This window comes from Sus scrofa, chromosome 1 (assembly GCF_054392235.1).
Source record: "Sus scrofa isolate SSC_HxYL_T2T_F1_AM1 chromosome 1, Sscrofa_HxYL_maternal_Yorkshire_Landrace_v2.0, whole genome shotgun sequence".
Taxonomy (NCBI): Eukaryota; Metazoa; Chordata; class Mammalia; order Artiodactyla; family Suidae; genus Sus; species Sus scrofa.
Genome location: NC_139383.1, coordinates 158436396 through 158459659, shown reverse-complemented (window position 1 = coordinate 158459659; position 23264 = coordinate 158436396). Strand labels below are relative to the sequence as shown.

General features: G+C 48.9%; 1 protein-coding gene across 12 annotated transcripts in view; it reads right to left on the bottom strand.

Moving 5' to 3' along the window:
• MBP (myelin basic protein) overlaps window positions 1–23264 on the bottom strand; it is a 117064-nt gene that overhangs the window by 45786 nt on the left and 48014 nt on the right. For all 12 annotated transcript variants that reach the window (XR_014836955.1, XR_014836956.1, XR_014836957.1 and 9 more), the window contains exon 3: window positions 22084–22171. Coding sequence is in view for 9 of the 12 variants with exons in the window: in XM_085011083.1 (XP_084867209.1) it covers window positions 22084–22171 (88 nt within the window). In the remaining 3 variants the exon portion in view is untranslated. The remainder of the gene's footprint in view (window positions 1–22083; window positions 22172–23264) is intronic.

Sequence of the window (23264 nt, the reverse complement as noted above, 5' to 3'; positions counted from 1 at the left end):
ATTTGAGGAGTTCCTTTATGTCATTGTTCTGCTGAGCACTGGAGGTGCATGTAATAAGACGCTCTTAAGTGGGGCACACAGTGAATGCTAAGTGCGGGCTTTTGCTATGGTTGCTGTTATTCTGACGTTTATAAAACTAGTCTGGGAATACCTTGCGTAAGATCCCACACATTTCCCATCCACCCATCAACCCACCTATCCACCCATAAGTTCATCTACCCACTCATTCACCCATCTACCCACCTACCCACCCATTCATCTATCCACCCAGCCATCCACTCACCCATTCATCCTTTTGCCCACCCATCCACCTAGCCACCCATCCATCTATCCATCCACCCACCCATCCACCTACCCACCAACACATCAGCCCACCCATCCATACCTCTATCCATTTACCCGGCCGACACTCACTTCATACCTACGTGGGAAGAATTCTAAGAATGGGCCCCCAGAACTCAGCCCTGTACAATGCCCACCTCTCTGAGTGTGAGGAACCTGTGAATATGATGAGGTATCATTGGTAGTTATGTTCTGTCTCATGGCAAAAGGGAAGTCAACTGGGGAGGTTTAACCAACCACAGGGGCCTCTAGAAGGCAGAGTTTTCTCCAACTGGCAGCAGAAGCCAAGGTCAGGGAGACTGTCATCCATGCGGGGGAAGGATGAGGGCACCGTTGTTTCAAAAACAGGACTCCATGCAGGGCCTGGAGGGTCATCTCTAGGACCTGAGGTGACCCTGGCTGAGCCCCAGAATGGCTCAGAATTGAATTCTGCCAACAACCTGTGTGAGCCTAGAGGTGGATCTTCCTGGAGCCTCCAGGTAAGGGCCCGGCCTGGCTGACACCTTGATGTGGGTGCAGAAAACTGGGAGGCCTGCCCAGACTTCTTACCACTGACTAGGGCTCGTGGGTAGGCTTGGTTTCAAGCTGCTAAATGTGTGGTAATTGGTTCCACAGTCACGGAAGTGAGCACATACCCACTGTGTGTCTGGGGAGGACGTGGGGTAGATGGTGGACACACAGACACAGTCCTGCCGCATCCGCCTCCCCCCCGCCCCCCGCCACCCCTGGCCTGCAGACAGGAGGATGGAAATGAAAAGAAGAGCCCACAATCCTCACATGTAGTTCTGCAGGAAGGAAGGATGTCCCTAGGGGCCTCAGCTGGGAAGCTTCCCGTCCCTGGGGCGGGAAGGGGTTTGCCCACTGGGAGGGGCTGGGGCTCCAGGGAGAGAGCCGATCCAGGGCTGGATGCTGGTGCGAGCAGGGTGGGTGCGGGCTCACTGGGGGCTGAAGGTCATGTGAAGTGTGCATTTGCTTTTATTGAGCTCCATGGGGTCCAGCAGCACCACATAGTGAAAGGGAATGTGAGGGTCTGGGTAGGCAGGGCTGGGGGACAAGAGTGAGTCTCCACCCACCATTTGGATAGGCCTCCAAATGAGTGGCCCTTCGCATACTTTATCCTAAAAGCACGAGATGCCACAGAGGGGCTTTTTAAATCCAGAAGCAGAATACTCCAATTTACATTTACAGAAAGTTCTGCTGAGAAGAAGGGGTGCCAGCAGAAAGGCTTGGGCTGGGGTCAGCGTGACAGGGCTGGAGGTCCCGTGAGGCTTTGAAGAACAGCAGCAGCATCACCTGGGAACCTGCCAGAAGTGCACATCCCCTGGGGGCTGGACAGTGGCCTGTGTGTCAGACCCACTGACAGGGACCTCGCGGCCAGGCAGCGGCCGGTGTGTTAACAGCTGTCTTGGGAACTTGGGTCACAGGGCACCTCGAGTTCTAGAAGCTGCACCAGCACGTGACAGGTGCCCAGAAATGTCTGCTGGGTAAAGGGAGCCCATGAGGGCTGGGACAGTGGCCCCCCGTCTTGGCTGCACATTAATAATTGGGGTACTTTCACAGCCTCCACCCCCCAGATCAACTGCTCGGAAATTTGGGGCAGGCTGGGGGTGGGACAGAAGCCCAGGGCCATAGTCAACAGGAGAGAGAGCGGCAGTGAGCGTGTGGAGGGAGCCTTGGAGAAGGGGCCCCTGATCAGCCTGGAGTTTCCTCACTGGAAGATTTCAGGAAAGACAATCACGCCCAGAGACAGTGGGCAGCGAGGAGGAAGCAGCACCTGTGGGTGCCCTTTGCTGTCCCGAGCCCCATCCTGGGTGCTCCTGGGCTCCTTTAGGGCTCCAAAGGCAGAGCTGAGTAAGCCTGACAGAGACTATAGGGCCTGCAAGACTTGAAACATTAACCATTTGCTCCTTTACAAGAAACGTGTGTTGACCTCTGTGAGCTATGAAGCAGGTTTAAGCTCCAAGAACAAGAGTAACTAGTCAGTGCAGGCTTAACAGGATGCAGACCTGATGGTCAGTGCAACACAACTGCAGGAGAAGCAGAGTTTTGAGGGCTGACAGGGATTACATAACTCATTTTTGTACCTACAGTGCTTTGTGGCTTTAAAGCTCTGTGGCTTGACATGTAAGGTAGTTTTCAAAAACACATTTAGTTTTCATTTCATGAATGAGATTAATGAGAATTGTTTTCAAATGAGAAGATGGGTCTATCTGCTGGCCTAAAGGGAGGCAGCCCTCTGGGATAATTTACACTTAGTTGACACCCCAGGTCATTCAAGAACCTCTGCAAGGACCCAGGGGCTAAGAAGCAAGAACCCCAACTCAGAAGGTAACTGTGAATAGAGCGAAGAGCTTGGTGTAATCTGAATGGACCGGGTGGGAGATGAGAGCTGTTTCTTAGACAAAGAAACTCTCAAAGCAGGCAGGAGCATGAACATGTAATGGGAAGAGCTATTCTTCATCATTAAGGAGCCAGAGCCAAAAAAAGGCCAGAAGGAAACTTGCAGGTGAACTGGCAGCACCTTCATAGCCACCAAATAAAGGCCTCACATGACACTTCCATACCCAGAACTTCTGATGTCTGAGAACACCTGTCACTCACAATCTTTTGTCTGCACGTGTACAAACTGCTCTTGCACTTGACTTTCACTCTTAGAACAGGGAAGAGCGCTGATCACTGAGGAGTTTATTTGTTTATGCAAAATTACTTATAAAGGATAAAACCAGTTGCCTATATGGATATACATCTATCCCACCCTTCACAATTGTCCTGAACATTATTCGGGATTAAACTTTAGAATTTTCTCAGATTATCTTTCTTTCTTCTTCTCTTTCAATTCTGAGGTTTGCTTGCTAAATAATCAGATGATCTAAGATTGTTTCTTTTGGAAGAATGACCAATGAAAGACTTGCAGAAAGCCGAACATTAGTGCAACAGATCCCACATTATTTACTGGTTATCTATTTGTAATCAGTAAATAATGCGAAATTTCTACTAACCATGGCACTACAACAACCAAGTCAGCCTGCAGATGCAAAGACACAAAAATGCTGCGAGTTCACAATCAAACAGACAGGATTGTCATTTTCTGTGACATTTCTGGAATTTCTTTTGAATATGAATAGCCAATATTTACCTGCAATTGTCAGGAATTAAAGAGAGGAAGAGAGGTACATGTGCAGAAAGTGATGTGTTTTCTTATTCTTTCAGCCAAAGGCACATGTTCTAGAAACCTCAGTCCTTGGAGAAGTTCTGACATTTGACATAGGTTGCTTTGCTTGGGTATTTGCTGTCATTAATGAAAAGGATCCACGACCACCCAGCTTTGACTGGCGTCTCTCCTCTAAGCTGAGAGAGAACCCCATGTTTAACCCACACACTGCTAAAAACATTTACACCATTTTATGAGTATTCAGAGAATGAGAACGCTTTCACCATTTACCTGGGAAAACTTACAACAGTCACCTTTGATATTGACTCTTTTTGTGGGACCCGCATAGTCCATAGCTCACAAGGTAACAAATGATCGATCCGTTTGCTGTGGGGCATTTTCCTAAACGAGGGTGTTATTTTTAGACCTTTCTTGGGCACAGTGGCAGATAGATCTGTCCCGCAGCACTTTCTGTCCCTGGAAGCCGCAGGAACAATGGTGTCAAATGTCTAGCGGCAGGACAGGACTCTTCACACAATGTCTGCTTTTCACACAAGCAGCCTCCCAGCACTGAGAAAGTGCCCACACAGTGCCAGTCCCGTACCAGCCAGTGTTAGCCACTGCTCTTTTTTAAGGATAAAAATAACTTGACGTCTCTGCAAGTGAAGAAATATTCAGTGAAATACTTAAAAAACCCTCGGGCCATAAAACATGACTTTTTTCAGATTAAGAAAAGGCAACATAACAATTAGATAGATGGCAATACAGGAAACATTCCAAGATATCAGTTATAAAAATGGTGTCAGGTAAATTCTATCTGCTGCTTTTACTGTTCCAAGATATATATTGTTTTAGTAAAGGGCATGCTAATATTTTAATGGTTTTTCGGTTTATTTTCTATTTCAGAGATTGTTTTGGGACAATTTATCATGATCATATAATCAGACACCATTTCCACTTTATAAGGTTTCTGACTGAAGAAATGAAAAATATTCCTTATTTACTCATGCAGTGGAGGTAGATATGTTAAAAGACTGATTTGTAAAATTTCTAACCGAATCACAATGGGTGCTTGTAATAATCCACTTTTGTGTTTATTGCATGAACATCAATTAAACTGATAATTTCACAAGGAAATGATCGTATGTAGAAAGTCAACATTTCAATATCATGAAAATAAATGCACACACACATGTATGGATGTGTATTACAGAGTTCTGCAAAGTTAAAAACCTGATCTTAAATCTCACTGTAACAATTTGAATTTTTATCAGAGAGATAATTTGACACAGTTAGTCCTGGGCTATTCCAAGGGGTTGTGGGTCCTGAGGAACCTGAGGGGCATGATGGAACCTGCTAAGGGCTGGAGCTGGCCTCTCACCCCTGCTGGAGGTGGTCTTGGCCTGGCCCAGACCTGGGATCCCAGGCAGCATTGCTTACAGCAGGTCTGGAGTGGGTTCCAAAGGCCCTTCTGGCCTGAATCTCTACAAATGTCCAAATGCAGCACATGATGTGCATCCTTAGAAAGCAGTGATTGGGGACAAAGCTTTTTTTTTTTTTTTAGGGCTGCACCTGCAGCATATGAAGGTTTCCAGGCTAGGGGTCAAATCAGAGCTGCAGCTGCCAGTCTACACCACAGCTCACAGCAACGCCGAATCCTTAACCCACTGATTGAGGCCAGGGATAGAACCTGTGTCCTCATGGATTCGTTTCCACTGAGCCACAATAGGAACTCTGGGAACAAAGCTTTTAATCCCTATGGCTACTCTGTAACGCATGGGCACGGCTTGTGTTGAGATGTGAGGGCTATTATTTATCTGAACACTTCCCTAGAGGATTCGGAGTGGAGTGAAGGGATGGAGATGCCATGGAGGCTGACGTGTCCACGTTTGTCTCAGCCCCTGATTCACGGGGACCGCCCTTACACCCAAGCATTGGGGGCGAGAATCTCATGTGTTAACCAGCCCAGCTCCCAAGGTCTCCCAGCTCCATCCTGTCCCAGCAACCACACGTGACCTTTCTAAACCCTAACACCTGCTCTGGACTTGGCAGCCTGCTCACAACAAGTGTGTCCCTACCTCTGAATCTGACTTGCTTTTGACCTCCGCCCCTGCAAATCCCACATTCTTCAGGAGGTGAGTCCACTCCCTGGATGCAGGCAGCCCGGGCTGATATTTATTTATTTATTTATTTATTTACTTTTTTAGGGCCACACCTGCGGCATGTGGAGGTTCCCAGGCTGGGGGTCTATTCGGAGCTATAGCCACAACACCAGATTCAAGCCACATCTGCGACCTACACCACAGCTCATGGCAATGCTGGATCCTCAACCCACTCAGCGAGGCGAGGGATCGAACCTGCACCTTATGGTTGGATTCATTTCCCACTGCGCCATGATGGGACCTCCCCAGGCTGACCTTTAAATGCTGACTTTGCTGGCTATGCCAACCAGTCTCAAGTCGAGGTGACTGAAGGGTTTTAGGGTGCGCACCTTGTCTACCTGCCCATGATGGCCTCAGGACCTGCTGCCTACCCAGGGCCCTGCAGAAGCTGCGGGACCACTGCCTTCCTGAGCTGGGCTGATGTCCAGGCACACGGGTGGCTGGAGGATGCAGGGAGGAAGGAAGGTCTTGGGTGGTGGTCCTGAGTCACCTGACATCGCATGGGCTGGGCCGCGGCCAGAGGGCCTTAGGAAAGGTAGGTTTGGGAGCTGAGGCTGAGGGCCATCACGGCACCCCCATGCCTGGGATGTACTGCTCCTCCAGGCTTCTTAGCTCCTCCAGGGGAGGCACAGTGAGCCGTGCCCAGGACCCTTGGCGTTTGCCCACTGCTAACGGGCCAGAGACCAAACTAAAATTGCATTCAAATTCCCCTCTCTATGGAACCCCAACTGGCAGGTCCACCTTGCACCTGTGCAACCCAGCAGTGCAGCCCCCAACCCACTGGCCCCTGCCTACCGGCCCCAGCTGCCCTGGGGAGACACCTGGCAACAGTCAGGCTGGTCTGCATTCCAGGGTCAGCTCGGAGGCTGTGTCCCCTTGCTCAGGACAGTCCCAGGTTGCGCCCACCTCCCCATCAGCCTGCAGCACCCCAGGTCCTTGTTATTTATACCTGAGGGCACCCGGGGACTATCTGCTGTGTGAATAGACAAAATCAGATCTGAAACCCGAAAATCAAGTTCAACCTAACTTAGAAGAGAAACATTAGTTTAAAAAAAAAAAAAGTTGTAATTTTCTTTTTAAATAAATTTACTTCTAGGAAGTGGAAATATCTATTTCCTTAACAACAATGGTTAAGGATGGTGGTAGTGTTCTTGGTTACTGTTAGTGTGTGTGTGTGTGTGTGTGTGTGTGTGTGTGTGTGTGTAATGGGCCCATAGGCATCCATGGTTAAAGATTGCCCTTTTTAACAGGATACCTCCAGATATGCTGAGAAATGGATGAATATGATCTTGATCTACCATGATCGAGATTTACTTTCTAAGTAATCAGGTCCTGTGTCTGGAGTTAATCTGATTCTTTCCCCTTAATTCTCCCGTTAGAAACACTGCATTGGCTGGACAACAATGATGACAATGGGTAACAAAGCAGCCTTTGAGAGCATCAAATAGGTAGAAGGCACTGCCCTGGCCCCTCTAATCTCCACGTAAATATTACAGACACTGACAATGCAACTCTGATTACTGAATTCATTGATCAGTTTCAACAATATCTGAATAAAGCAAATCAGCAGCTTTGCTTGAGAACAGCCACCGGCAGAGACATTTAAATGACAGGTTTCCTAAGGAAAGCACCTTTGTCACCGCAGTCGACCTCCAGAGTCAATTCTGGAAACCAGATTAGGATGTTACCGGCAGGGGCTGGGATCGTTGGGATAAACCATCCCCAAATCCCACACTATTCAGTACATTTCACCTTCTGTAGCAAAGCCAATTTCAAAGTTTAAAAATTACTATTATGAGTTTAATCTCTTTTTCTTTCTATTAGAAAAAGTGCTAGTTAACAGTGAAATTGCTTGAATAACAGCAAGTAGGCAACACAAAGGAAAAAGGAGAACCACTCCCAGCCCCCAAGGGCAAGAAATAAAAGCGACCTCTCTAAATCACTAAGGGCATATGGGGCAGTAAGCACTGTTTGAAAAATTCAGCCGTGAACTTGTAGTGTGGGTCGGTGGCCAGCCCGTAAGTGGTCTGACATTTGTGTTAGGGGATGCAGGGGGGAGAGGGCTTCATGGATGTAAAGTAATAACTGAGGATACAAGATACTTAATGATTTACACATTCAAACTGCTAGACCTCACTGCAAGTTAACTATACATGATAATGTGTGTGTGTGTGTGTGTGCACGCGCGTGCACGCGTGCGGGCGCGAGTCTGTTAACCATCACGCTCTGTAGTGGTAACATGAAAACCCAGGTCCCTTCATGTCTTAGGAACGTGGGAGATGTTTGCCAGGGAGGCTGGCATTACAGCTTTTTGGGGACATTCACAGAAATGGAAACTTACTTCCGCACAGGCAAAGAGGCAATTCTGTTAGAGCACTTTAGCTCACTGGCCCCCTTCTGCCACGAATTTAAGTGCATCCTGGTGCACAGACGACTCAGGATGAAGGTCAGAGGAGCATGAGCTGGGCCTGGAGAGCAGGTCACCCCATCAAACCCTTGCCTTTGCGTCCTCCCTAACACCCAGCCGTCCTCAGTGTAAGGAATCTGAGCAGAGTGGTTATGAGGCTGGGGCAGACCCTCCACACATGCCCGGGAAGGCTGGGGGCCACAGACCACTGTCCCCCAAGACTTTCAGTGACATTGGTCTTATTCCAGGGCCCCTTCCAGATGGGGGGCCTCTTTTTAGCACTCCTGCCCTCCCGTCTGTTTCGGGAGAGGCAGCTTCTGGAAGGTGGAGGGAGGGTTGTTTTAGCGTAGGTGAGTGTGGGCTTGAGGAAATTAAATTGGAAAGTGGGCAAGGGTTTGAGTGATGATAACCCAGTGACTGTAACGGTTTGGGAGGCAGGAAAAGAAATCTCCAATGCAATGAAATACCAAGGCTCTCCCATAACCTAGCTGCCTGCATGCCTGACCACGCCATGGATCTAGTGAATCAAGCACTAGAGTGGATTCCAACTCCGGGGGATGGTGTTTATCACCCCAATGCAAAGAACAGACAGAAAATGTAAGTCTAAACAAATAGCTTTGCTCCCCGGAGCTCAACAAAACAGGCAAAATACTGTCACCCTGGCCGGCATCTGCCCAAAGAAGCCCTGACCCCCAGGGTCCTGGCAGTGCCACTTGCAGTGGCCAGGGTGTGAAAGCAATGCACACATCCAGCAGCCGATGGCTAGACAAAGACGACGTGGCCCTTCCGTATGAAGGAATGAAGTGCTGACAGACTACAACACAGGTGGACCGAAAGCACTGTAGTCAGTCAGAGACGCTAGCCACTGAGGGCCACGTGTGACTGTGGAACCAGCACATACATTGGTGGCTGGTGGGGGCTGGAGGTGGGTGGACTTGGGGTGGATGGAGCAGCACTAACGGTGGGATAAGTTTTCCTGTTGGGGTGAAAAAAATGCTCTAAAATTAGATTATAGTGAGGGCCACACAACTCTGAAAATACTAAAAGCCATGAATTTGTACACTTAGGACCAGTGAACTTTATAGGGTGTAAATCATATTTCAATAAAGCTGTGATCAAGGAAGGCTTCATTTTGTTGTTTTGTTGCTTCACTGGAAGTTTTCAACCAAGCAGAAGTCAAAAGGTGGGGATATATAGGACCCTATTTTTAAGGCAGTTGGGAGAAGCAAAGACGTGTTTAATTCCCAATGCCATAGAATTAATCGGTGATCATGTACCTATCAGAGCATCACCATTAACACTGCATGTTTTAATGTTCTAGAAGAATTAGATCTATCACTCCTTAGAGGAAAATTCCGTGCAAAAATTGAAATTATAGTGCTAATGAAAACAATTAGCTGAAAAGCTAGAAGTCTAAACATTCATTTCCTAAAATGTGACCATGAAGAAATGTCGGTAAGAAATATGCCAGCCGTTAAGTTCAGAATTAAAGACCTTCTCTTCTCCTTTGAGAGCCTCTAACTCTGCACTTGCACAAGTGCTCCTTCTATTCATATAAATTCCCCAGGGGACTTGGTCCCTGGATAAGATGCTGATGTAAGCCACACCCTAGGCTCCTCCAACTGCTTCACAGCTTCGTTCACTTGGAAGAGTCCTTTGTTCTTCCCACCTCCACAGAGTCTGGGAAGATACAGTGGCAAAGAAAAGACAGGAACAGTATCCTGGGAAACTGTCTGGTTCACGTTTAAGGAAATGAGGGCGCAATAGCGGGGAGAAGAAGGAAAGGGGGAAAAGGGACCTTCATCCTTATGCATGCCTGCGTGAGGTCTCTCACTCATATCTGACTCCATCTCCCCATCACTGGACCATAGGCATCATGATCCCCATTTTACAGCTGTAAATACCGAGCCTCAAGGGAGCAAAGCAAAACCCACACACACGTTAAGCAGTAGAGTCAGGATTTGAAGCTGGCTCAAATGTCATGTCCACGAAGGCGGGTTTTCTGTTTTGTTCACTGCTGCCGTTATGCGCTGAGACCACGCCTGGTGCACAGACATGGCTCAATAAACATCTGCACAGAGTTCCCACTGTGGCACAGTACGCTAAGGATCTGGCATTGCTGCAGCTGTGCTGCAAGTCGAAGCTGTGGCTTGGATTTGATCCCTGGCCTGGGAACTTCCATATACTGTGGGTGAGGCTGAAAAATGCAGAACGAGCAATTCTTATTTCAAAATAATAAAGCAGCCCCTGTACTATGTGTTACGAAGCTGAAGACTGTGGTGAGAGTGCAGTAGTCTGGCCTCTGTTCAAACCCTAAGCAATGGCTTCGATTTCTGTCTCCTGAAGATCCTACAAGTTTGCAGGAAAAGCCATCTGAGGCGGCTCTAACGGGGCCTGGGATGTAAGAAAGGTACGGTTGCTGGTTACCTAGCGACCAAAGGAGCCCGTTCGTGTAGCCATGGAAACAAGGGCTCTTTTACTCTTTTGCTAACTACCGGGTTTGTCATTGTTGATGTTCTTAGTGGAGTAACAGCAACAACAACAGGTTTTCACTGAGCAACCATCTCCCTATCTTCCTGCTCCTCCCTGAGCTCCAGAAGTTACACATCCTAGGAGTTCCTGTTGTGGCTCAGCAGAAACGAATCCAACTAGTATCCATAGGGATGCGGGTTGGATCCCTGGCCTTGCTCAGTGGGTTAAGGATCCAGCGTTGCCATGAGCTGTGGTGTAGGATGCAGTTGTGGCTCAGATCCCTTGTTGCTGTGGCTGTGGCGTAGGCCGGCAGCTGTAGCTCTGATCTGACCCCTAGCCTGGGAACTTCCATATGCTGTGGGTGCAGCCCTAAAAAGACAAAAATAAGAATTAAAAAATAAAGAAGCGACACGTCCTAAAGTCACCATCGTTCCAAGGAGACATTTCCAGACCTGTGAGTTCCTGACTCATGGAGACGGATCTGGCAGAGAACACTCTCCCACCTCAAGGACTGCGCTGCTCAGAGGAGCATTTGCAAAAATTAGAGAGACTTGAAAAGTGTAGCTATTTTTAAAATGATTCTGAAGATACTAGGTAGGGTCTGAAACACAAAAATTACATTCTCTTTTACATTAAATGTCAACCTCCAGATGGTCCCCTCTCTGAGCTTTGCTGGAGCCCAGCAGCTGCTGTTGTTTTAGTGTCTGTTCACAAGCAGCCTTCTTGGTCCTGGACCCCAGCTCCTCTAGAACTTAAAGCTCCTATTTGAATGGCTTAGAAATTCCCACCTGTGAAGAATTTACACGAGTTTTACACAGCATTTCAAGGGCCAGCTCTGAGTCAAAGTGCCAGGTGTCTAAACCTTTAAAGAGCAAGTGTGGAAGACTATGGGATTTGGCAAAAGGGCCTCTGGGGCCAGGTCACACCCTTTACTGCAGAGGGCCTGAGCACCCCTGTCTCTGACATCAAGGTCAGAATCAGACCTATGCCCCCACTCCCTCCTGGGAGGGAAAGGTCTCATTTTATTCTCCTGCTGCCCGAGCCCAGCTTCCCACCCTTCATAATTTCAGGTGTTTATGTCTTCAATTCAGTGTCAGTGAAGGTGAGTGAGAATGATGCTGAGGACTCAACAGCATTCCCCCAAACCACAAGGCAGACCCCCAGGGACTAGAAGAGCAAGGATGGGAAATGAGGCCAAGAAAGGAGTCCTGGTGGGGTCCCCAAACCCTCCATTCCAGAGAAGGGGCTCCTGGTCCCTTTTACAGGCTCCCCAAAGCCCAGTCTTGGAAGACAGCTCTCCTCCTCATTTCCTGAAAGGGCACAGCCCTTTCCTCCTCCTGCAAACAGCTTCCGGCAAGGAAACTATCAGGAAGATGCTGCCAAGGACACTCCCTGGGCACAGCTGCCGTTGAGCTTCTTCATAGATGAGTGGTCCCAGGTTCCCACCCTGAGTCTGCAGCCAGGCAGGGACCCCCACCCCCACCTGACTCGGAGGTGGTACTACCCCCCGCCCCCTCCTTCTGTCCTATCCTTCGTGTGCATGACTGACTGTGGGAGACACTGAGTGTGTTTATGTGAATGAGGGTAAGTGTGTGAGTCTGATTCCAATTCTCTGTGAACGGAGCTGCATTTGTGTTCAGAAGGACAGATGCCACTTGCCAGGATCCTGCTAGAGACCATAAAGCATCAGGGCAGCGGCCACATTGAGTTATCCCCTGTAGGGAGGCACTTGGCACCCTGCCCCCCACTGTGACAAATCATATGTTCATACAGGTCCCATAACTTCATACAGTCATGGGACCTCTGGTTTTAACACTGGCCTATAGCTTCTTTGGTTCTTAAAAAGACTCCAGAAAAAGAGAAAAAAACATTGACATGTTTTTGTTTTTTTTTTTTTTTTTAAAAGGAACTTAAATACAATATGTCAGCTAGATGTAATTTTCAAATTAATTAAGATGGCATATAAAATTCAACTATCTAGATGGGGTCCCTGCTGTCAGACAGATAGGAATGAAGGTAGAGGAGAGCCTTCCTGTGTAAATTTATATCATTTGGAAAATGATCATATCGTAGCTCTGAAATAAAAATGGCCTCGATGCAAAAAGTCTAGTAAGAAAACATTCCAATTTTCATGCACCTAAATTATACCAGTTTACTTAGTGTTCACGTGCAGGCAGATGAAGTGAACACCTCTAGTGACAACATTGTACCTGCCAGCACTGTGTCACACCCAGGGCCCATTTTAAAAGCCCACCTGCTACCATCACCACAGCTCAGGGACCATGAGGTCACCTGCAGGATCAGCTGTGGGGCTGTGTCAGACCCCTGGGTTGGTGACACAGGATATGGAGCCTGAGCTGAACCAAGGGCCGGATTTTCACTTAATCCTTTCAGTGCCGAGAGGCAAGGGCTAGGAGAGGCCTACTGGCCCTGTCTCCTCCATGGGGAGCGTCCTCAGGTTTCCAGGGGCGGGGGGGGGTGGCGCAGAGACCACTGGCCCGGGCATTGGAGAAGGCAGTGATCTGGCCATACACCATAGCTCCCAAGGTCACATTACAAGTTCAGGATGGCGTGAAGTGGACACTGGAGCTGGTAACTTTCCTGATGGAAACCAAATATGGGTGCTTTGTGGCTGGGGGCTGAGACCCCCAGGCTGGGTTATCAACAACACAGCAGTGGGTAAGAGGAAGGTCCACAAGGGGCGCAAAGGGAGGTCTGAGTGCCCGGTTTCAGCTAGGACATGGGGCCGTCCACCCGCCAAGCCTATCACAGCGGTCCTTTGTGCCCTTGTATGGCCTGTGTTCCCCTTTTGTTCTGGAAATTGTTCCGTTGTCCTATTGTGACTCTGTTGGCCTCAAGTGACTCTTAGCAGCACATTCTATTTTGAAGGCCAGGACCCATTGGGGGAAGCACCCAGGTGGCCCCTGCAGGCCTCTGGAGCCCCGACTCCCAGTGCCGACCCTGCTGGACGCCCCCACCAGCCCACTGAACGCTGGGAGCATCACTTCCTCCTGGGCTGAGCCTCGCTGGACCACAGCCCTCATTCCGGTCTTGGAAATTCCCAGTCCCCTGGGATGTGCTCAGTTACCCCAAGAAACACGGGGCAGCCCCTCAGGCCCCAGGCTCTTCGGCATATCCAGGCCCATATAGGTTCATGACTTGCTCAGCAGCCCAGAGCAGAGGCTGGAGTAAAGAGCCTCAGGATTCAGGACACTCCATCTGGGGGGCATTTTTGGTGGCAATTAGCAGTCTGCAAAGGTGTCTTAGTGAGAGGAGGGGGAGGGCTGCAGCAGGGTGGGATCCCACTGACCACTCTGTCATCGGCAGATGTGGACCGAGCCCATGAGGAAGGCCCAGGCCCCCAGTGAGCAGCAGGCAGGGATCCCTGCTCACCTCCTGGAGCTCGCCCTCCATGGTGAGGGGGGGTGGGGGTGGCAGATAGAACCCAAGATGCAAGTGAGCCGAGAGCCACAGCAGGTGGTGGTGCTTACCCCACCTCTGCTCCCCTCCTCTGGGCCCCTCATAGCCAGACCCGGTCATGTGACAGGATCCCAGGGCTACTTCTGGCTGGTGGAACCTCAGTGGAAGTGATGAACGCTGTCCCCCTGGGGGATGTGCTACTGGCTCTCTGCCCCCAAATGGCAGCAGCCCAGGCCTCTGAGTCACTGCTGACAAGGAGACTCCTGCCCGCCCCAGCTGGGCTGTGACATGGGTAAAGTTATGACAAGGAGCTCTGAGAGCTGGGAGTTTGTCTGAGAGGATGGAGCAGCCCACCTGTCCTAAGGCAGCTCTCTTCTAAGGTCACCAGGGTGCAAGTGTCTGGGGAGGAGTGTCCTGGGAGTGCACAGCATGCCCAGGACCTGTGCTCCAGGGACAGCAAGCAGGTAGGGAGGGCTGAGGGGGTATGCATCAGAGAGGCGCTGGCCTGCAGGCCCCACAGACTGTAGGGGTGTGGGGAGGCTGGGAGGGCTCTGAGTGGGGCATTGAGAACAGAGGGGTAGGGATGGAAGCAGGGGCTCCTGAAGGAATCTGGGTGAACCTTGATGGTGGCTGGGACCACATGACATGACATGTTCAGGTGCTGGGCGGTGGTAACCAGCCCTCCTGGCAGAGAAACACCCTGGCCACATGCTCCACCATGTCCTCAAGGGAGACACTTAGTACTCAGATCCCTGGAGACATTGGCAAGTTACCACCAGGTGCTCCCTGCTCTTCCACTATTTTCCTGTGATGATGGATTTCATCTTTAGGAAAATGAGCCTCAGAGCAGAAAATCTAGAAAACGAGGAAACCAACACACATGTGCGCAAACACACGCATGCACACACACATACAATTTAAATACTGCACATGTAATCAAATGTCATTTATATATGCACACAATTAGAGGTCACAATGGGCTTCATTTGAGGGGCTGACCTGTGGGGGGTCGGGGAGGCAGCATCCTGGGCAGCCTCCCCTGCCTCCCTGCCTAGGGGGCAGAGAGTGACTCCTGCCTCTGCTCAGCAGCACTGCCTCTGGCCTCTGCCCTCATCTAACTCAGTTTATTTCTGAGGAGGGTGCAGGGCTCAGCAGTTCAGGATCCCCAAAATCCATCCACATGGGGGGCCAGGAAGCAGGGAAAGGCTGAGTACCTGGCCCAGAGGTCTGGGTCCACACACCAGCTACTAGATGATATGGCCTAATTCAAGAAACAAAATAATCTAGATGCCAAGACACCTGTCCAGCAGATGCTGGTAGAGGCTGCGGAGCAGAACGGGAATCCCACTGACACTAAACACGGCTCCCTCACCGTGGGAGCACCTCTGAGAAACCCATACATTCTGCAAGTGGGAAGAGTGCGCCCCCGGAGGACTGCTTGGGAACTACAACCAGGCCGTGCAAACAGGCAGATACACACTTTAAAGACACAAAATCTTGCTAATATTCACTCAAATACACAGAGAAGTAATGATATGTTATGAGGCTTTACTGTTTTGACATATTTAGCAAATGAGAGCTTCTTCTGTTCTCCAAGGACCATCCAGGACAAGCCACTGTTCTCCTGGGATGGGGAGGGGGCTCAGAGGAGGGCCAGGGGCCCCAGGCTGCAATCTTGCCTTTGTGTCTGGGGACTCGTCTTAACTGTCCTGGCAGTCAAACCCTCTCCTACATAATGAGGGGGAGGACAAGATGATTTCTAATATTCCTTAAAGCTTTCGACCTGTGTTTTTTTTTTGGGGGGGAACCCCACCTGCAGCATATGGAGGTTCCCAGGCTAGGGGTCCAATCGGAGCTGTAGCTGCCAGCCTACACCACAGCCACAGCAACGTGGGACCAAGCTGTGTCTGTGACCTACACCACAGCTCCTGGCAACATCGGGTCCTTAACCCACTGAATGAGGCCAGGGATTGAACCTTGCGTCCTCACAGATCCTAGTTGGGTTCGTTATCACTGAGCCACAACAGGAACTCCTCGACTTGTGGTTTTGACTCTGTGGCTTTTTTCTCCACCCCACTCACACAGTGTTGATCCTTTCACATGTCTAGATGTGAATAACAGGCCTCAGGCAGCAATTGAGTAATAATTAGCAATAAATTAAGGCAGCCGTCAAATATTCTCAGGAAAAGTTGTGCAACAATCCTTTTTGAAGGAAGCTGATTATATTTGGGAGGGACAGTTAAAGAGGGGTCTGCAAGGAAAGACGAAGTTGCCTGTGGTCCTTACTGAGTGGAAACAGCATTTTGCATTTTGTAACTCAATCCAGGTATCGGAATATTTTATTTTATTTTATTTTATTTTTTCATTTTTTTAATCTTTTTGTCTTTTTGCCATTTCTTTGGGCCGCTCCCGCGGCATATGGAGGTTCCCAGGCTAGGGGTCTAACCGGAGCTGTAGCGGCCGGCCTACGCCAGAGCCACAGCAACGCGGGATCCGAGCCGCGTCTGCAACCTACACCACAGCTCACAGCAACGCTCGATCCTTAACCCACTGAGCAAGGGCAGGGACCGAACCCGCAACCTCATGGTTCCTAGTCAGATTTGTTAACCACTGCGCCACAACGGGAACTCCTGGAATATTTTAAATATTACCTGAAATAGATCTCAAAGAGACTCCCTCCAGGAAGTGTCTTGGAAACAAAAAAATCCAACTTTTTTTTTTTTTTTTTTTTTTTAAAGGCTAATGTGAGAATTCTCAGGGGAAATATCTGTCCTGGCAGAGAGTCTCCTTCTGACTTGGCCGCGTTATCTGAGGCTGCATGCGTTCTCAGAGGCCCTCCCACCACGAAGGGGTGCCTGCCCTGAAGCTGGAGCCACAGGACACCATGCTGCCTTGGCTGTGGCGGGAAAGGCACACAAGGTCATAGGTGGGGATGTGGGCCTTGAATGGGCTGAGCTGTAAGGAAGCTTATTATCCAGTTTATTACCATTTGCATGTGGAATAAATCACTAATTTGCTAAAAAAATATCTCGAGGTCACTGGCCACCATGTGATCATCTGTGATAAAAATCGGAACAGGGAAAAGTTCTTGCAGTTTGTTAACTGTGGCTTTGCTTCCCTGGAGGAGCACGCAGACAGGTGTCTGACGGCAACAGCCAACACTCACTGTGGCCGATGGCAGGGTCCTGTGAACCCACGTGTGTCAGCTCGTATGTTACTCACGGGCAGGTCTGCCATCAGCCCTTCATGCTTGAGAGCAAACCACATCACAGAAAGATAAGCAAGTACATCCCTAAACCACACAGCTGACATGGAGGGAGTGGCTGTGCTCCCCCAGCCCATGTAAAAGAGAAGCTGAAGAGAGTTCATTTTCCACCAGGCTGCTGGGAGGCTCCAGTTAAAGGTCAAGTTCACCTACAGCCATTGTTGAAATGTTGACAGATGTACGTGCAGCCTTACTTTACCTCATCTACACTTGATGTTGTTTTATATTTTGTTTCCTGTGTGTCTTATTGTAAGCTAACTCAAGCCTTATGAGCAAGGCATACATATATACATATATATATTTCTATCTACTCAAATATATATTATATAATATGCATTGTGTATCTAACATATATTACACTTTAAGTGTTATACGTATACTTAAATGTTCCTACTATGAATACTTTCCCCTTTAACATGAACCATGGCCAATTCTAGCTCCACTGTTTGAGCAATGAACTAGTAATTTTCCATAAGATTTTGCCCTTCCCTTCAATGGCTTAGGCATGTAAAGTGTTGTGACATGAAGCATCAAGGTCACGTTCCCATGACCCTATGACCCCGTGGAGTTGTACCAGTGTTCATCCAAGGTGACAGGTCCTTGTACCTCTGTCCTGACTTTTGAGATGTGGGTCACACCTGGAAGGAAGCACAGCTGCTCTGGAAAGAGTGGGGTGCCCTCTTTTGGAGACTCCCTCCTTTGTGGGTATAATTAGGAAGACCTAAGGCTTCCGCTCACCTCAGCTGAATTACCTGCCCTTGTTTCAGCCCTGTGACCAGCTCTGCAGGGTGGTGGGTGAACTTCGCCCTCTATCCTGACTGGATTTCCAGTGACAAGGATACCTTGTGCCGAGGGTGTGGGTGTGGGTGTGAAGCTCAAAAGAAGCTCAGTAACTATCCAGTTGCCAAACACCCTGGTTTCCCAAAGCCCGAGGCCTAAAATATTTTTTTCCTCTTTGGCTAACTGGGTAGCCAGTCTGGAGTATGATTGCCTGCAGCCAGAAAAGAAAAGATAGAAAGAGATTTACAAGTGTGCTCTAATGAATCCTCCTTCTGTGAAAACTTCCCATGAAATGAAAAAGTAAATAAAACATCTGAGTGTGTTGCTAAGCAACTGCCTCTGGCCTCCACCAGACATGGGGAGACTTCCCTGGTTTGAGTTGTGCAACTCAGGGTTTCAGGCAGGCAGTGAGTGAGTCAGAGACCCGGGCACCTGTGCTGCGGTCAGGGTGATCTTGAGCTCCCCGAATGTTCCAGTTCAGTCCCCACTCGGGACCCCCAGCAGAACTCTCACAAAGCAGCTCTCTGACTACCACCAAGACCCTGGGTCCATGTGTCCTACAGACATGGGTCAGGGAAGGACTGATGGCCCACATCCCTCACATACCCCGATTCTCCCAACACAGGGACAAAATGACACGAGGAGCATCATCAAATGGCCGCTGATGACTTAATCACGAAAGCGTGGTTTCTTCTTATACTTGGGAAATTTCTGTCCAGCCAGGAAAAGACTTTTTTGTAAAGAGGGAGGGGGCTGCTGATTTTACTAGAGTGACATTCCTGTAACACTTGAGAATTTTAAAAGAATTCTCATATATTTCCTCCAAGATTACACAGTCTAGTTTGATAGCCAAGATTATGTTCCCTTCATTTCTCCTCATCACTCCGCACCTCTAGACCGGGTGGCTCTGGGCCCCAGGAAAGCACGAGGAGTGCGAGGTTATGAAGTTCAAAGGCAGATGCCTGACGGCTCATGGCCCTGTGTCTGTATGAGTCAGGATTACAGAGCACAGATCAGTGACATCCAGGAGGCGTCCTGGCCACCCTCACTCATGGTCACACTTCCCCTGTGCTGTGACTCAGCAGTGTCAGCTGGACACGCCCTGAAGGTGCCGACTAGGGAACTGCCCCCTGTTCACGCTGATGGGCTGAGAGCTTGGCACGTGAGAGGTACCTTCGCTCAGCAGGTATCTGAGCCTCTCTTAATGATCAAGGCCCTGTGAAGACACAAAGACTCGACAGGCAGAAGTTGGCTCGTGGCATAAAAGACAAATCTAACTCTGTGACATGATTGAAATTTTGCATTTCCATTGGTTTTTGAATTCAACTCTAGCTAATAAAAAAAATTCTCCAAATTGAATATCTGATTGAGAAGGTTAAAGAGGGCTGCCTTTGAAAGTACTTCAGGAATTATACAATGTTGATAATTTAAGGAAAAAGCTTACAATAGATCTTTTTCATGTTATATCATAGAAGTGTTATATACACGCATATATATACACATACACACACACACACACACATATATAGTGTGTGTGTGTATCTGATGGTGAAAGAATGGCTGACATTGTTATGAATAATCCTAAAGGCAGTTAACCTGGAGAATAATCATAAAGATGATGCTTGCTTTAAAAACAAGTAAGTTTAGTAAAAAAAAATCTAAAACTTACTTCTATTCATATATAGAACCTAAAAGTGGACATTTCTATTTTGTCATTTTCTTTTACATGTTTATATACAAGTGTACTTGGAACATGGGACTAAAGACACCTTTCTTTTAGAAGTTTAGAGGCAGATTTAATCTTTCTTTTTTTAAAAAAATTTTTATGGTTGCACCTGCAACATACAGAAGTTCCCAGGTTAGGAGCTGAATCACAGCTGCAGCGGCCAGCCAACACCACAGCCACAGCAACACCAAATCCTACACTAAAGCTCATTGCAGAGCACAGATCAATGGCATCCAGAAGGCATCCTGGCCACCCCCACTCATGGTCACACTTCCCCTGTGCTGTGACTCAGCAGTGTCAGCTCATGGCAAATGCTGGATATTCGAACCCACTGAGCGAGCGCAGGGATCGACCCCTCGTCCTCATAGATATTAGTTGCATTCTTTTTTTTTTTTTTTTTTTCGTCTTTTTGTCATTTCTAGGGCTACTTCTGTGGCATATGGAGGTTCTCAGGCTAGGGGTCTAATCGGAGCTGTAGCTGCTGGCCTACGCCAGAGCCACAGCAACATGGGATCCGAGCCGCGTCTGCAACCTACGCCACAGCTCACGGCAATGCTGGATCCTTAACCCACTGAGCAAGGCCAGGGATCGAACCCGAAACCTCATGGTTCCTAGTCAGATTTGTTAACCACTGAGCCATTGCGGGAACTCCAAATTGCATTCTTAATCTGCTGAGCCACAATGGGAACTCTGGGGCAGATTTAATCTTAAAGTCATAGACACTCAGGCCTTCCATTCAAATTCACAGACTGGGCCTCCCTCTCTATTCTGAAGACCACATGTGTTCTCTGAGCCAGGGCGCTGCCCTCTCCTTCTTCCTCTCTTCCTAAGGCGTGGAAGGCCCACTACCCAGAGGCACTGGACTGTGTTCCGGCCCCAAGAAAATCCCTATGGAAATCCACGGGAAGCAGGTAGAAAGAGGGAAAGAGTCGTGAGTTCCTTTCGTGCTCGCCCATCTGATTTTCATCCGCTGAGCTTCTACGTCTCCTCTGTGGGCCTTTGGCTTACACTGATTTTCATGGAAGCTTAAGATACTGAAAAAGTGAGCAGCGGAACTCCTGTAACCGAGCATACCTGCCTAAGTGGGATGGATGAATAGAGAAGGCAAGGTGTTTTCAGAAAGAGCAGGTAAATCAGGAACAAAACACTGGGGTGGGTTTTCCCACCTGAAACATGAAGTGTAAAGAAACCCTTTCCAGGAGTTCCTGTTGTGGCGCAGTGGTTAACGAATCCGACTAGGAACCATGAGGTTGCGGGTTCGGTCCCTGCCCTTGCTCAGTGGGTTAACGATCCGGCGTTGCCGTGAGCTGTGGTGTAGGTTGCAGACGCGGCTCGGATCCTGCGTTGCTGTGGCTCTGGCGTAGGCCGGTGGCTGCAGCTCCGATTCATCCCCTAGCCTGGGAACCTCCATATGCCTCGGGAGCGGCCCAAGAAATAGCAACAACAACAACAACAACAACAAAAGACAAAAGACAAAAAAAAAAAAAAAAAAAAAAAAAAAAAAAAGAAACCCTTTCCAGAACCAAGTAGAGACCAGGCTGGGCAGGTGGTGCAGAGGCCTGTTTCCTGGAGGGACAGACTGGCAGGCTGGGCTTATCTTAGCAGCCAGAGAACTGGTCCCTCTCCTCTGATAAACTTACTAGTGCTCAGGGCTGGCCTCCAGGCCTTGCACCCCAGAAATACGTGGTGCACAGAGCGCATGGGCAGACCCCGAGTCCCTGTCTGGCCTGGGCTGTGGGCTAGTCATCCAGGGTCCCTGTTAGGTGGCAGAGGTGGGACCCAATGGCACTGACGCAGAATCAGTGGGAGTGGCCCATTCACTCCAGAGTGGGAAGCAACTTCTGTCCCCAGGACAACGAAAAGTAAACTTTTACAAAAAGCACTTATTTCCCAACACCTCCTGAGTCACCTCTTGTAATGAAACAATCACAGTATCTAGGCTCTGGGACCGTTTCCTTCCTTATTGGTGATTTTTTACAGGCACCACAGGGTCTTCCAATGCCCGCATTTAAATGATCAAATAGATGATTACAGAAATAGCAGAAAGCCAGGAAAAATCTGCAAAATCTCCTGTCTCTGTGTACAAAAAGGCATGGAAAACAAAAACGAAAACTAAATGGGGAAAGATACCAGGGGTGGCCGCGGTGGTCAGTGGTGGGAGAATGGACAGATGTTCTCAAGAGGCTGACGGAGGGGGCCTGGCCCCACGTTCATGTTCCTAGACCATCTGCGTTTTATACTGAGAACAGGTTCCTAGATCACTCGTGCAGTTAAACAGTCAAGGCTTTCTTCGAATGGGAGTGTGTCTGCACATGATTCTCAAGGGAAATCACGCTTCTGATTTGTTATGTTACATACCAAACACGTCACTGTCCTCTGAGGCCTCCTGGGAAAGGTCACGCAGGCTTTTCTTTTTTTCAGATTCTCCTCTGTAGCCTTCACTATCCTGGAAAAAACAACACAAAGCCCTTTTTTAACCTAGTGTTTTACCCACAAAGTACTTTAATGTAGTTCTCTCCTGACAAAATTCAAAGCTGATAATCACATCCTCATATTGTCCTCAAGGTACGAGATGGATCTCGATGCAGGCAGGTTTTCTTCGGAGGCTTCTGAATGCTGGCTTGGTTTCTCTGCCTGAACCCACAAGCATTCTCCTGCTCCCTGGATGTATTTTCATACAAAAGACATTGAAACCATTAAAACAAACAGGGTAAATATCAGCCCCGAATTTCAGAAGTGTGCCCACTTGGTGATCATTTGGGGCTTTGAGTGAAAACCTTCGATGGAGCTGACACTGAACCTGCCCCTCACCCCGAATTCCAACTCTGCTGCCAACAGCCCGGCTGGGCAGGACAGCAGAGGGAGAGCTGGTCTTCAGGGGCAGGGAGGGTGCTATCGCCCTTGGCCACAGCCCTGGACCAGGCACCCACCTCCGTCGGCTCTTGAGGAATCTGTGCCCTTAGATGCCGAGTTCTTTCACTCCATCCTAACTCCTTTTTGCTCTTTTACAGAGGCCCAGGGTGTGCATTCTGAGTTTAAAATTTTAAGTGCAGAGTGTATATGTCATTCGTTTCTTTTTTTTTTTTTTTGTCTTTTTAGGGCCACACCCATGGCATATGGAGGTTCCCAGCCTGGGGTCTAATCAGAGCTACAGCTGCCAGTCTTAGCCACAGCCACAGCAATGCCAGATCCGAGCTGCATCGGCGACCTACACCACAGCTCATGGCAACGCCGGATCCTCATCCCACTGAGTGAGGCCAGGAATCAAACCTGCAACCTCAAGGTTCTTAGTCGGATTCGTTTCTGCTGTGCCATGATGAGAACTCCAGTTTCTTCCTATTTTTAAACCAATTTTCTTTCATTATTTTCACATGGATTGCTTGCACTTGACCCCAAATTCAAAGGTGCCGAATGGGTCATGGTGCAAATAACGGGGCTCCCCAGGCACCCCCTGCCTGACCACCTCCCTGTGAAAGTGCTTCCAGGATCTGTGTCCTTTCAGGACACGGGTGCATTTGGGCACCTGCCCCAGTTCATAG